Source organism: Salmo salar, chromosome 11, assembly GCF_965601325.2.
Source record: "Salmo salar chromosome 11, fSalSal1, whole genome shotgun sequence".
Taxonomy (NCBI): domain Eukaryota; kingdom Metazoa; phylum Chordata; class Actinopteri; order Salmoniformes; family Salmonidae; genus Salmo; species Salmo salar.
The window spans coordinates 24,659,189-24,671,321 of NC_138301.1; the positions used below are offsets into that span (position 1 = coordinate 24,659,189).

General features: G+C 43.8%; 1 protein-coding gene across 1 annotated transcript; it reads right to left on the reverse strand.

Annotated features, from left to right (window-relative positions):
- Positions 1-9,438: 9,438 nt before the first annotated feature.
- On the reverse strand, positions 9,439-11,093 carry LOC106592770 (uncharacterized). The gene is made up of 5 exons (XM_082957623.1): positions 11,085-11,093; positions 10,660-10,834; positions 10,382-10,563; positions 10,198-10,284; positions 9,439-10,094 (listed from the first exon to the last, which is right to left on the reverse strand). Exons 1-5 carry the CDS (start codon positions 11,091-11,093, stop codon positions 9,513-9,515), a joined length of 1,035 nt encoding a protein of 344 aa, XP_082813749.1. The 3' UTR covers positions 9,439-9,512.
- Positions 11,094-12,133: the final 1,040 nt, after the last annotated feature.

The following is a 12,133-nucleotide window of genomic DNA, read 5'->3' on the forward strand; positions in this document are numbered from 1 at the left end:
TACAGTTGGAGTATTTGAGATATTATCTACAACCCTCCCCTACCACCTGCTCTATCCCTTCCCTCTCCTCTCCCCTCTCCGGCCCCCTACGCTCGACAAAACATACCTTCTACTGTTACATCTCCAGTTGAGTTTCCTTCCTTTCAAGTAAGTACAGTCACTGTTGCTCCTCTGATCCATTTGCATTCACCTGTGTGTTCTTTTGATAGTGTACGTGTCCTATCAGCAGAGACGTTAGAGAAAGCAAAACATCTCACAGGCAATTTTTTTTCTGATCGGGTAGGGTGGGGTGAGCGGGGGTGAAGGGGGAATAGGTAGACCAGAGCCAGCCGTTATCGGGCAGATTCCTGTTGAAAACAATTGTGAAGGTTCCTGTCTAAGTGGGCGTTCCCTCTCCTTTGTGACCATCTTTGAGAATGCACGGTGGAAAAGCCCACTTACACAGACAGGAACTATGACCTTTTTGTTTTTATGGTTAACAGGCTTTATGTAGCATCTTCATTATCCACCATCTTTGCTATCTGTGTAGGAGAGCATGGGAGGCAGTGATGTGCTGCTATGCCTTACAAGGCCACCAGGGAGCATCAAATCACTACGTACAGTATGTCAATGACCAAATGTTGTGTGTATGGCAATCATGAATGGTGTTCTGTTTAATATACTGTTTAGCAAAAAACACATCATAAAATAGTCTACACATCATAACATAGGCTACACATCATAACATAGACTGCACATCATAACATAGACTGCACATCATAACATAGACTGCACATCATAACATAGGCTACACATCATAACATAGGCTTTACATCATAACATAGGGAACACACAAGTGCAAGATGGAGTGGGGTAACTGAATTGATTCGCTTAAAAAATGTCTGTCCATTTATCCAATGAATCCTCCTGTTTTCTCTCTCTCTCTCTCTCTCTCTCTCTCTCTCTCTCTCTCTCTCGCTCTCTCTCTCTCGCTCTCAGAATCTTTTATCCTCCCACAACAGTTGCACACATAATATGTTTTATATCCAATGATAGTAAAGATCATTATTGTTGCCATTAATTTGAAAATGATCAAAACTGCCAGTTCAGTGTTTGGCTACAGTTTGGCCATGCAGCTCTGTAAAGGCAGAAAGGCTCGTAAAGTCCAGCGAAGATTAGATTGCTTCCCAGGGCAGTGAGCCTGGGTGAATCCTCAGAGAGCTCCACACAGAGATTGGTGCGGAGAGATCAGAGTGGTGCCTCCTGGGTAGTGATGATGTACAAACCTTGGCCTCTCCTGAAGACAATAACAAATGCCTTCATCCTCCAGCCAAGACCATTAGCGGCCAGATAAATGCAGGGTGTGTGTGTTTCATAGGGGTTTACATGTGGGTGTGTTGGTAGGAAGTGTTTTGTAGAGGGACAATGTGTGTTTTCTTCTATGTGTGTCTGTCAGTGTGTTTATCCACTCTACCCAGTCTTCCTTTCAGACCCCTAGACACTTGTATGGCCACAGGGTGTATCCTGATGGCTTATTGGATTCCTTTTAGTGATGTCCATTAGCTAAACAAATACAGGCCATGTCTCTGTGTTACGACCTCCATCACTGTGGTCACAGGCATGATCCACCGTTGATCACAGGATCAACATTTTAACTTCATACATGAAACCAAGCAGAACTAGGTAGGGTGAGGAATCATATACAGGTGCTACTACACCTGCATTGCTTGATGTTTGGGGTTTTAGGCTGGGTTTCTGTACAGCACTTTGTGACATCAGCTGATGTAAGAAGGGCTTTATAAATACATTTGATTGATTGATTGATATACTGTACCTTGGTACTCTGGTCTAGAGGTGTTATCTCAGTGATTGTTGCAAGGTGTTGTAATAACAGAATCAATACACAAATATATGTGTATTTGTGTGTAGTCATTCCTGCTTATCTGCCTGCGTTTGTGCGTGTGTGTACATGCATGCGTCTGCCTGTGTTTGTGCGTGTGTGTACGTGCATGCGTCTGCCTGACTGCTGGGTTTAGTGAAAATGACATTCCGTCATCATGATGACACTGACCTTCTCTCCACCAATGTGTTCTGGCTAATGCAGTTCCCAGAGAGTGGAGAAATCAATTGCTCAGTCAGGACAGGAGGTGGACTGGTTCACCATGGTCAGTTTACTGACTGCTGCACTGAGCACATCGTATCCCCTCTTGATTTGATTTGATTTATTAGGCTCCCCATTAGCTGACACCAAGGGTGGACAGCTAGTCTTACTGGGGTCCGACATATAACGAACAAGATATTACAGACAAAATACTTTACAATTTACATATATTTAGAAACATGAACATGTAGTCTGTGTGTGCATCTATCAGTTACACATACATGTCAGTACAAACACACAACAAGTAAGTCACATTGGGGAGAGGTGTTGTGCTGTGAGGTGTTGCTTTATTTGTTTTTTGAAACCAGGTTTGCTGTTCACTATAGCTGTGCTATCTGAGATGGGACTTCCATGCACTCATGGCTCTGTATAATACTGTACGTTTCCTTGAATTTGTTCTGGACACAGGGAGTGTGAAAAAAAACCCGGTGGCATGTGTCACGTCCTGACCCTTGTAAGATGTCATTTTCTATAGTAAAGTAGGTCAGGGCGTGACAGGAGGTGTTTTGGGTGGTTTTCTATGTTTTCTATTTCTATGTTTAAGTTCTAGTTTTTCTATTTCTATGTTTTTTTGGGGGGGTTTGATCTCCAATTGGAGACAGCTGGTCCTCGTTGCCTCTAATTGGAGATCATATTTAGTTTTTTTTTTTTTTTATAGTGTTTTGTGGGTAGTTTTCCGTTTTGTTGTCTGTTGCCTGACGGAACTGTTTGCAGTTGTTTTGTTTCTTTGTTTGTTTAGTTTTCTTTAAAGAATAATCATGAGCACTCAACATGCCGCGCCTTGGTCCCCTCTATACGACGCACGTTACAGAACTACCCAACACGATTGGATCAAGCGGCGTGCCCGGGCAGAGATGGATACCTGGTCTAATGAGGATTGGATTGAAAGGAGAAACTGGACTTGGGGCCAGGTAATAGCCAGGTATCGTAGCCTACCGGGGAAGAATGAGAGGCAGCCACCAAAAAATGTTTGGGTGGGGCACACGGGTAGTTTGGCGGGGCCAGGGGTGAGAGCTGAGCCAACTCCTCGTGCTTATTGTGGTGAGAATGTGCCTGCCTCTCGCACTCTCCCTCCAGCGCGCCTCCATAGCCCAGTACGTCCTGTGCCTGCTCCTCGCACTCTCCATCCAGTGTGCCTCCATAGCCCAGTACGTCCTGTGCCTGCTCCTCACACTCTCCCTCCAGTGCACCTCCATAGCCCAGTACGTCCTGTGCCTGCTCCTCGCACTCTCCCTCCAGTGCGCCTCAATTGCCCAGTACGTCCTGTGTCTGCTCCTCGCACTCTCCCTCCAGTGCGCCTCCATAGCCCAGTACATCCGGTGCCTGCTCCTCGCACTCTCCCTCCAGTGCGCCTCCATAGCCCAGTACGGCCGGTGCCTGCTCTGAGCACCCGGTCCTCAGTGCATCTCTCCAGTCCGGTGAGACCTGTTCCAGCTCCACGAGAAAAGCCTCCAGTGATAATCTATGGTCCGATGACTGTAGAGATGATCCATGGCACGAAGCCTCCAGTGATGATCCATGGCATGGAACCTGTATTGATGATCCATGGCATGGAGCCTGCAGCAACGGTCCCTAGTCCGGAATCTTCAACGATGCTGTTTGTTTTATGTGGTTCGGGGTTTGTTGGGATGTGTGTTTATGTAGAGGGGTGTTTGTTTAGAGTATTCTGGGGTTGTTGGTTATGTTCTATGTATTTTAGTTCTATGCTCTGTCTATGTTGTGTATTTCTTTGTGTTGGCCTGGTATGGCTCTCAATCAGGAACAGCTGTACATCGTTGTTGCTGATTGGGAGTCATACTTAGGTAGCCCTGTTTTCACATGTCCCTTGTGGGAAGTTGTTTTTGCGCTGCTAGGGTTAGCCTGCAAAACTGTTTAGCTGTCATTCGTTTTCTTGTTTTTGTTACGTGTTCAAGTTTATTAAAATAAACGTTAAAATGAGCACTCAACCCGCTGCGCCTTGGTGTACTCCCTTTGACAGCCGTTACACATAACACATTCATTTTCTCAACAACAGGTTATGGTCAATAATATCAAAGGCTGCATTGAAATCTAACAGTACAGCTTCCATAATCTTCTTATCAATTTTTTTAAACCAATCATCAGTCATTTGTGTCAGTGCGGTACATGTTACGTGTCACATAATTTCTCAATTAGCAGTAAGTCAGCCAATCAGATGTGCAGCCCGACTTACTGGCCACTTCTTTTTCCCCCATCTCTTTCAACCATACAGTTTTGTAATTCCTCATCACTCCACAGAGTTCTAACAGTAATTTTCTTAACAGGTGCATGTTTATCAATAATTGGAAGAAGCAATTTCATAAATTCATCAAGTACAGAGTCTGGATGCTCCTTATTAATCCCATCAGAACAACAAATATTTTTAACATCATCCACATAATAGTCACAGCAAAATCTTTCATATGATCTCTTATACATTATTTTAGGACCAGCTTTTGGAACTTTGACATTCCTGGATATAACCACTGCGTCCAATGGGTATGGATACAGCTTTAGAACAAAGTTCTACAGTGTTAGTAAAAATGTAATAATAATTTATAAAAAGACATGTGGATGATCTTGTTCCTGTAGTGTTTTTAAACACCCTGGTAGGTTGATTATTAACCTGAACCAGATTGCAGGCACTGTGACACGCTTCCTTTTGTGTGGACAACTTGATGAAAACCAGTCAATATTCAGGTCTCCAAGAAAGTAGACCTCTGTGTTTACATCACATACACTATCAAGCATTTCACAAACATTATTTAGATACTGACTGTTAGCACTTGGTGGTTTATAGCAACACCCCAAAAGGAAAGGCTTTAGATGTGCCAAGTGATCCTGCAACCATAACACTTCAATAACACATGACGAAAGATCAGGAAAATGGCTCTGAATATACTGTATATAGCAACACCTCCTCCATAAGCATTCCTGTCTCTTCTATAGATGTTAAATCCTTGTATTGCTACTGCTGTATCATCATATGAATTATCTAAGTGTGTCTCAGAATGGCTGATGGCTGTTTGCTGTTGATGAGGAGGATTTAAAGAGATGGGGGGTTAATAGTGCCAACCTGTTCAATCTCACTCACTATGTCATCCTGTAACAGGAGTGGAAGGTGTGGAAATACACTAGCTCTACCAATGGATTACTTTAATATCTCTATCGTTGTCCTCTAATAATCCTATCATAGTGAGGAACTGACATTCCATTGGCTGCTCTCTCTCACTCACTCACTCACTCACTCACTCACTCACTCACTCACTCACTCACTCACTCACTCACTCACTCACTCACTCACTCACTCACTCAATCACTCACTCACTCACTCACTCACTCACTCACTCACTCACTCACTCACTCACTCACTCACTCACTCACTCACTCACTCACTCACTCACTCACTCACTCACTCTCTCTCTCGCTCTCGCTCTCGCTCTCGCTCTTTCTATACCTCCTCCCTCTCCCTCTACCTTCCATCAGTGTGCTCCACCAATAAACTAGTCTGTGGAGAACTTCAAAGTAGGTCCTCATGGCTCCCCACTCCCCAGTGTAGGGATGGAGAGATGCTATGTCTGTTCCATGAGCTCTTACTGACAGAGCAATGTCTGTGTAATTAACAATACAACTCTACTGTTTAGAGGAAGGGAGAAAGATACAGCTGATAAAGAGTATCAGTATCATATAGTATCATATTATCACAAGAAGTCAGCTTACAATCACTTATTTGTTCAATAATTTTGTAGTAGAGCAGTTGTTCCCAACTCAAGTCCTCCAGTACCACTAACAGTACACATTTGTATTGTAGCCCTGGACAAAAACTTGTCAAGGACTTGATGTTGAGTTGACAACTAAAATCAGGTGTGTTTGTCTGGGGCCACAACTAAAATATGTATTGTTGGGGGCAGTGGAGGCTGCTGATGGGTGGACAACTCATAATAATGGCTGGAATGGAGTGAATGGAATGGTATCAAACAGATGAAAACCATGTGTTTGATACCATTCACTCCATTATGCTCGAGTGACGCAGCGGTCTAAAGCACTGCATCTCAGTGCTAGTGGTGCCACTACAGACACCCTGGTTCAAGTCCAGGCTGTATCACAACTTGCTGTGATTGGGAGTCCCATAGGGTGTTGCAAAATTGGCCCAGCATTGTCTGGGTTTGGCCGGTGAAGGCCATCATTGTAAATAAGGATTTGTTCTTAACTGGCATGTCTAGTTAAATAAAGGTTAAATAATAAAAATAATAAAAAATGAGACATCCTCCACTGGTTGGGGGTGCTCGAGGATCGGAGTTGGGAAACACGGTAGTAGAGTATAACTTCAATGCTTTTGTCTATCAAATCCATTCATTGTTTCATATATATATTCTCCCCTGTTTCTTCCCATGATGGCTCATAATGTCTCTGATTGCTCAGGGGACATTCATACATCACTGTCTTATTGCACTCCCTCTGCATCTAGGCACAATTGAGAAACAGTTGACTGTTCATTCCAACCCTCAGTCATACACCACACACACACACACACACACACACACACACACACACACACACACACACACACACACACACACACACACACACACACACACACACACACACACCACACACACACACACACACACACACACATATGCATTTGCAACCACGCATGCATGCCTAGGAACACATGCACACACACATTACTGAAGACACAGACACACACACACTGTCCATCATGTCCTATGAGCAGGGCCAGAAAAAACAGCAGTTGACAGACCGTAATAAAGCCTGGCTGTCAAATCAAATTTATTTATAAATCCAATCAAATGTATTTATAAAGCCCTTCTTACATCAGCTGATATCGCAAAGAGCTGTACAGAAACCCAGCCTAAAACCCCAAACAGCAAGTAATGCAGGTGTAGAAGCACGGTGGCTAGGAAAAACTCCCTAGAAAGGCCAGAACCTAGGAAGAAACCTACAGAGGAACCAGGCTATGAGGGGTGGCCAGTCCTCTTCTGGCTGTGCCGGGTGGAGGTTATAACAGAACATAGCCAAGATGTTCAAATGTTCATAGATGACCAGCAGGTCAAATAATAATAATCACAGTGGTTGTCGAGGGTGCTACAGGTCAGCACCTCAGGAGTAAATGTCAGTTGGCTTTCAATAGCCGATCATTCAGAGTATCTCTACTGCTCCTGCTGTCTCTAGAGAGTTGAAAACAGCAGGTTTGGAACAGGTAGCACGTACGGTGAACAGGTCAGGGTTCCATAGCCGCAGGCAGAAAAGTTGAATCTGGAGCAGCAGCACGGCCAGGTGGACAAGGGACAGCAAGGAGTCATCAGGCCAAGTAGTCCTGAGGCGTGGTCCTAGGGCTCAGGTCCTCCGAGAGAGAAAGAAAGAATGAAAGAGAGAGAGAGAGAAAGAAAGAGAGAAAGAGAGAATTAGAGAGAGCATACTTAAATTCACACAGGACACCGGATAAGACAGGAGAAATACTCCAGATATAACAGACTGTCCCTGGCACCCCGAAACACATAAACTACTGCAGCATAAATACTGGAGGCTGAGACAGGAGGGGTCGGGAGACACTGTGGCCCCATCCGACGAATCGCCCGGACAGGGCCAAACAGGCAGGATATAACCCCACCCACTTTCAATGTGTTGTCAGTAGTATCCCCCTGTGGATAGACTGGTCAGTTAAAGCCATGATGGGCCAGGTCAATGGATACTCGTAGCTCAGGATCTAGAATAGCCCCTGGCATAGATAGCCTACCGAAGTGTGAAAAGAGTGTGGATCTCTATTAATGGTCCTCACTGTAGTAATATGTATCTAACTGTGCAGTCATATGAAAAGTACTTGGATTAAAATGATGATGTAATATTTTGTTTCAAAGACTTGTTGGAGACCTCATCAATGTTACAGTCTCTAGAGGAAAGAAATGGCTTCTCTCAATGTCCTTGTAACTAGATGACTGTGTTGCCCTGACAACTTCATGTGGATAGAGGAGTGGGTGTGAGCGTGTGTGTGTGCTTTTGTGTGTGTGTAGGTGTGTGTACGTGCATGTCTGTGTGTACGTGCATGTCTGTGTGTACACCTGGGTGAGAGACCCTTTGATCCCCTTATTGGGTAGATTAATATTTGAATTCATAGATGGACACATCCCACCATCCCTCCTACTGTCTCTCCTCTATATCCACATATTCATCCCCCTCTCTCTTCTCTCCCTCCCCATTCTGAGAATAATGTTCTGCATCTTTTCTAGATTAACAGTCATCAAAAACGTCATGTTTAATTACATACATGTACAGTATCTATGTTATGTTGATTTCATTCCATGTCTACTTTGTCAACAGTATGTTGATGTCAGGCTGATCTTTATTGTGGAGAGTGCACTCATGTACAACTAGGGGGATTCTCAGGTGAAGGACAGCTTGGCTGTAGCCCTAAACGATGTGCTGCTACTACTACTTCTCAGCTCATTATCCATGCATGTAGGCCACTGGAATATGCAGCTTTGGGGAGGCTGTACAGCTGGTGACCACAGGCATGACAGAGACAGAAAAGTGAAGTTTGTCCGATATCTTACCTGTGAGAATTCATAAAATACCTACATTCTCAAAGTGATTTTCTAACGGAGCATTTTTCACCTGGTATTTTAACACTTAATTGAATAGTTTCAAAACTCTCTATTCTGTCACCATTCAAGGTGATAAAACGACACATACAGTATGTGTGCTAATCAATTACTCTGATGACACCAATATATCCTCCCCTCCTGTAATATAGGCAAAGAGAATGATGTGCTGTAGTATGAGGATGTTCCCACCATCCTTATTTAGGTTGACTTACTCTACCAATCTCCCTGTAATCTGTTGGAAACCCACCAGTAACACAGCACCTTCAGGTGGCCCAGATATGTGGTGATAGGAGGACTATTTGATGGATGTGAAACAAAGGTAATTAGGCCCTGAGTTTGCGAGGTGTTATTAAAATGCTAAACAGTTTAAAGGGCAGGATAACATGCCAATCTAAACCTCATCTGGATGTGGGAGGGAAGGACAGAGGGAGAAAATAGAACACATCTGATTTGTATTCGCTGCGGGTGAATGTTATTTCATACATTACAGAATGCAATATGCCTATGGATCATTATTGTCCAAATGAACTCTATGCTGATGTATTCACTCTCCCCTACCTGTAGTGGTTTGCTTGTTCCCAAGGCAGTAATATTTATTATTTTGGGTGAATTCAAACAAATAGGTCTAATCTAAACATGCTGCGTCACATATCAACAGTAGTGAGAATTTGCTGCATAAAAAATGTTTTATTAATTGATCATAGTATAGCTTTTGCTACATTGAAATGTTCATTAGGCCTATTGACTCTTCAGAGATGCAGAGGCAGCTCGGTCTCCACTGTCAACATGAAGTCATAAAGTGCTGCATGCTCCAGCAGCTTTGCATCCTCATTGGCATTATCAGTATCAGGGATAGCGGAGGCAGCCATATCCTTCAGCTCATTGTCATCTTCATACTCAGCGATGAGGTCTTTCAGGCTGATCTCACTGATGGATTTCTCCATAGAGGTGTCTGTTAGGGTGGAGATCAAATCTTTAGCAGAGTCATCCTTCACATCCTCATCAGTAGTGATCATGTCCTTAGTGCTCTCAGGGGTCAGTGCCATGTCAAGAGTGGAGGTCTGGGTAATGGAGTCTGACGTGTGAACATCTATCATGGTCTCCGATGAGACCGTGGAGATCTGGCTCTGAGAGGTGGCAGTGGTCTGTGAGTCTGTGTTCATATCTGTTGTCTGTGTTTCCATCTGTGCATGTGTCGAACTGTTGGTAGAGGATGGCTTTCTCTCTGTCCTAGTTGCCATAGACGAGGTGGTCAGAGGGACTCCAGGTAGCTGCCACTCCAGCGGGAGGATGGCCAGGCTCCTAGCCAGGGAAAACTGAGAGAGGGAGCTCTACACGGAGGAAAAGGGTGGTTAGGTTGAAGTCATAGGGGAAATTGTCTTGATGTTTGAATCTCTGTCTGTACGTATAGTAATTTAGTTTTCAGTAACTTACGTGGGCACGTGGTAGAGTCGGAGAGTCAGGTCTTATGTAAATTTCCTCCACAGGGGTCTTCACTTGCCGGGGTGTCCTTCGATTTTCCTGCATAACACAATTGTAACACCCAATGATGACACAGCATTATGGATTTTTTTTTTGCTCACAATGAAATATGATACAGCATGTTTGGTTGTCTCACAGAGTTAGGTCTTTGTCCCGAATTAGTTCCCTTGTCTGTTTCTGGTGTTGTACTTATGGGTTCGTGGTCTTGAGATGATTTCAACAGCTGAACTTCAGTCCGGTCTTTCTCCCTCCCCACTTTTCCCTTACTCTTGTCCTTTACCCTTTTGGTTGTAACATCACCTCCAGACAAGTCCGAGCCTGTGTAGATTAGACATTTTGATTTTGAAGACACTTTCTTCCAAGTGGAGCCAATCTCAATCTATATCTAATCAACAGACACACCATAACACTCACCAGTATCAGATGCATTATCTTTGTCCTGGTCCTTTCTACTCTGTCTGTTCTGAGAGGGACGAGTCTTCCTCAGCTTGACTTTCCCACCACAGCAGAAGAGAGTGAACAGCTGCAGGGCCGCCACAGCTGGATGGATGCTCTTCTTCTCTTTCTGCTGGGTCTCCTTTGCTTTCTCCTCGGGGGAGACATCAGTGTCGCAATCAGTACATCAGTTAGAAATCTACTGATATTTCAAACTATTATATCAATGTTGAATATATGTAGCCAATGAGCTCGAGCTGGATTGGCAGCAAATATTATTTCCTAAGTGTGTTTCCATGTCATAATGTTACCCCATAATAACTAGGGTTAGTGCTGTCCGTGATCCTTTGGACGTCCCTACCCTAAACCCTAACCTTAACCCCTACCTTAACCTTAACCCTTACCTTAACCATTTCAATTTCAAACGTCAAAGGTCAGAGTTTGGACGTTCCATGGACTCTGTATAGACGTTTCCTAATAACTATTAGGGCCTACCCCATCCGAAGGGGCATTGTGACATTATCACATTTGTCAAGCCATGTCAACGGATCAAAATCAACACAATATGCTGTGTTTTCCTTATTGTGGTCATTATCAGCTGTCAAATGCATTGGTAAATCCTCATTAATAAGCACATTTTGATGTCTTACCGAGTTAGGTCTTTGTTTAATGTCTTTTTCTTTTTCCGGTGTGGTTCTGCATTTGTGGTCCTGAGATTCAATGCAATGTTTCTCTCCCCCAACCTTTCCTTTACTCTTGTCCTTGATCCTTTTCACGTCACCTGCAGAGTAGTCCAAGCCTGTAAGTGAAACATTTCTAAGACATGTGACCTGTTTTTTTCCATGTGAAGCCTAAATAATTGTACTATGTAGCAGCACTAATCAATATACAACTCCTAACACTCACCAGTATCAGAGTCATTATTGTTGTTCGTCTCGTTTATCGTCGTTCCCTTTCTCCCCTCACCACTCTGGGAGGGATCAAAGGGTGTTTTCTTCACCTTGACGCAGCTCAGCAGTGTAAACAGCTGAAGAAAGGTCAGGGCTTGAGGGATCCTCTTCTCCTTGGGTTTATCTTTATGTTCCTGTGTCTCCTTTGGATTCTCCCTAGGGGATACCTCAGGGACAGGGTCACTTAGTCTCTGACCCATGTCACGACAAGGTTGTTGTAACAAGGTATTGTTGTAATCAATCAAATCAGTTATCGGTTGAGAGATCGTTCGAATGTAGCTAATGCGCTCTACCTGAGCTTGTCTGACAGTTTTAATGTGGTCTTAGATTATGACATAAGTGTGTTTCCTTGGCAACATGTTACCTCATAATGTTCCCTTATAATAACTAGTGCTCCGTCCCTGGTAAAGGGGCATTGTGACATCATCAAGTTAGTTACCTATCCACATATCCACTCAGAACACTGGAACAGCCTATTTCTATAGACCAAGTCTGCCTGAAGG

Bases quoted from the DNA above. Each gene is read 5' to 3' on its own strand.
- LOC106592770 (XM_082957623.1), bottom strand. The intron at 10,564-10,659 runs GTGAGTGTTATG...TAATCTACACAG, and splicing joins AGATAATGCATCTGATACTG to GCTCGGACTTGTCTGGAGGT. The intron at 10,095-10,197 runs GTAAGTTACTGA...TCCTCCGTGTAG, and splicing joins CGACTCTACCACGTGCCCAC to AGCTCCCTCTCTCAGTTTTC.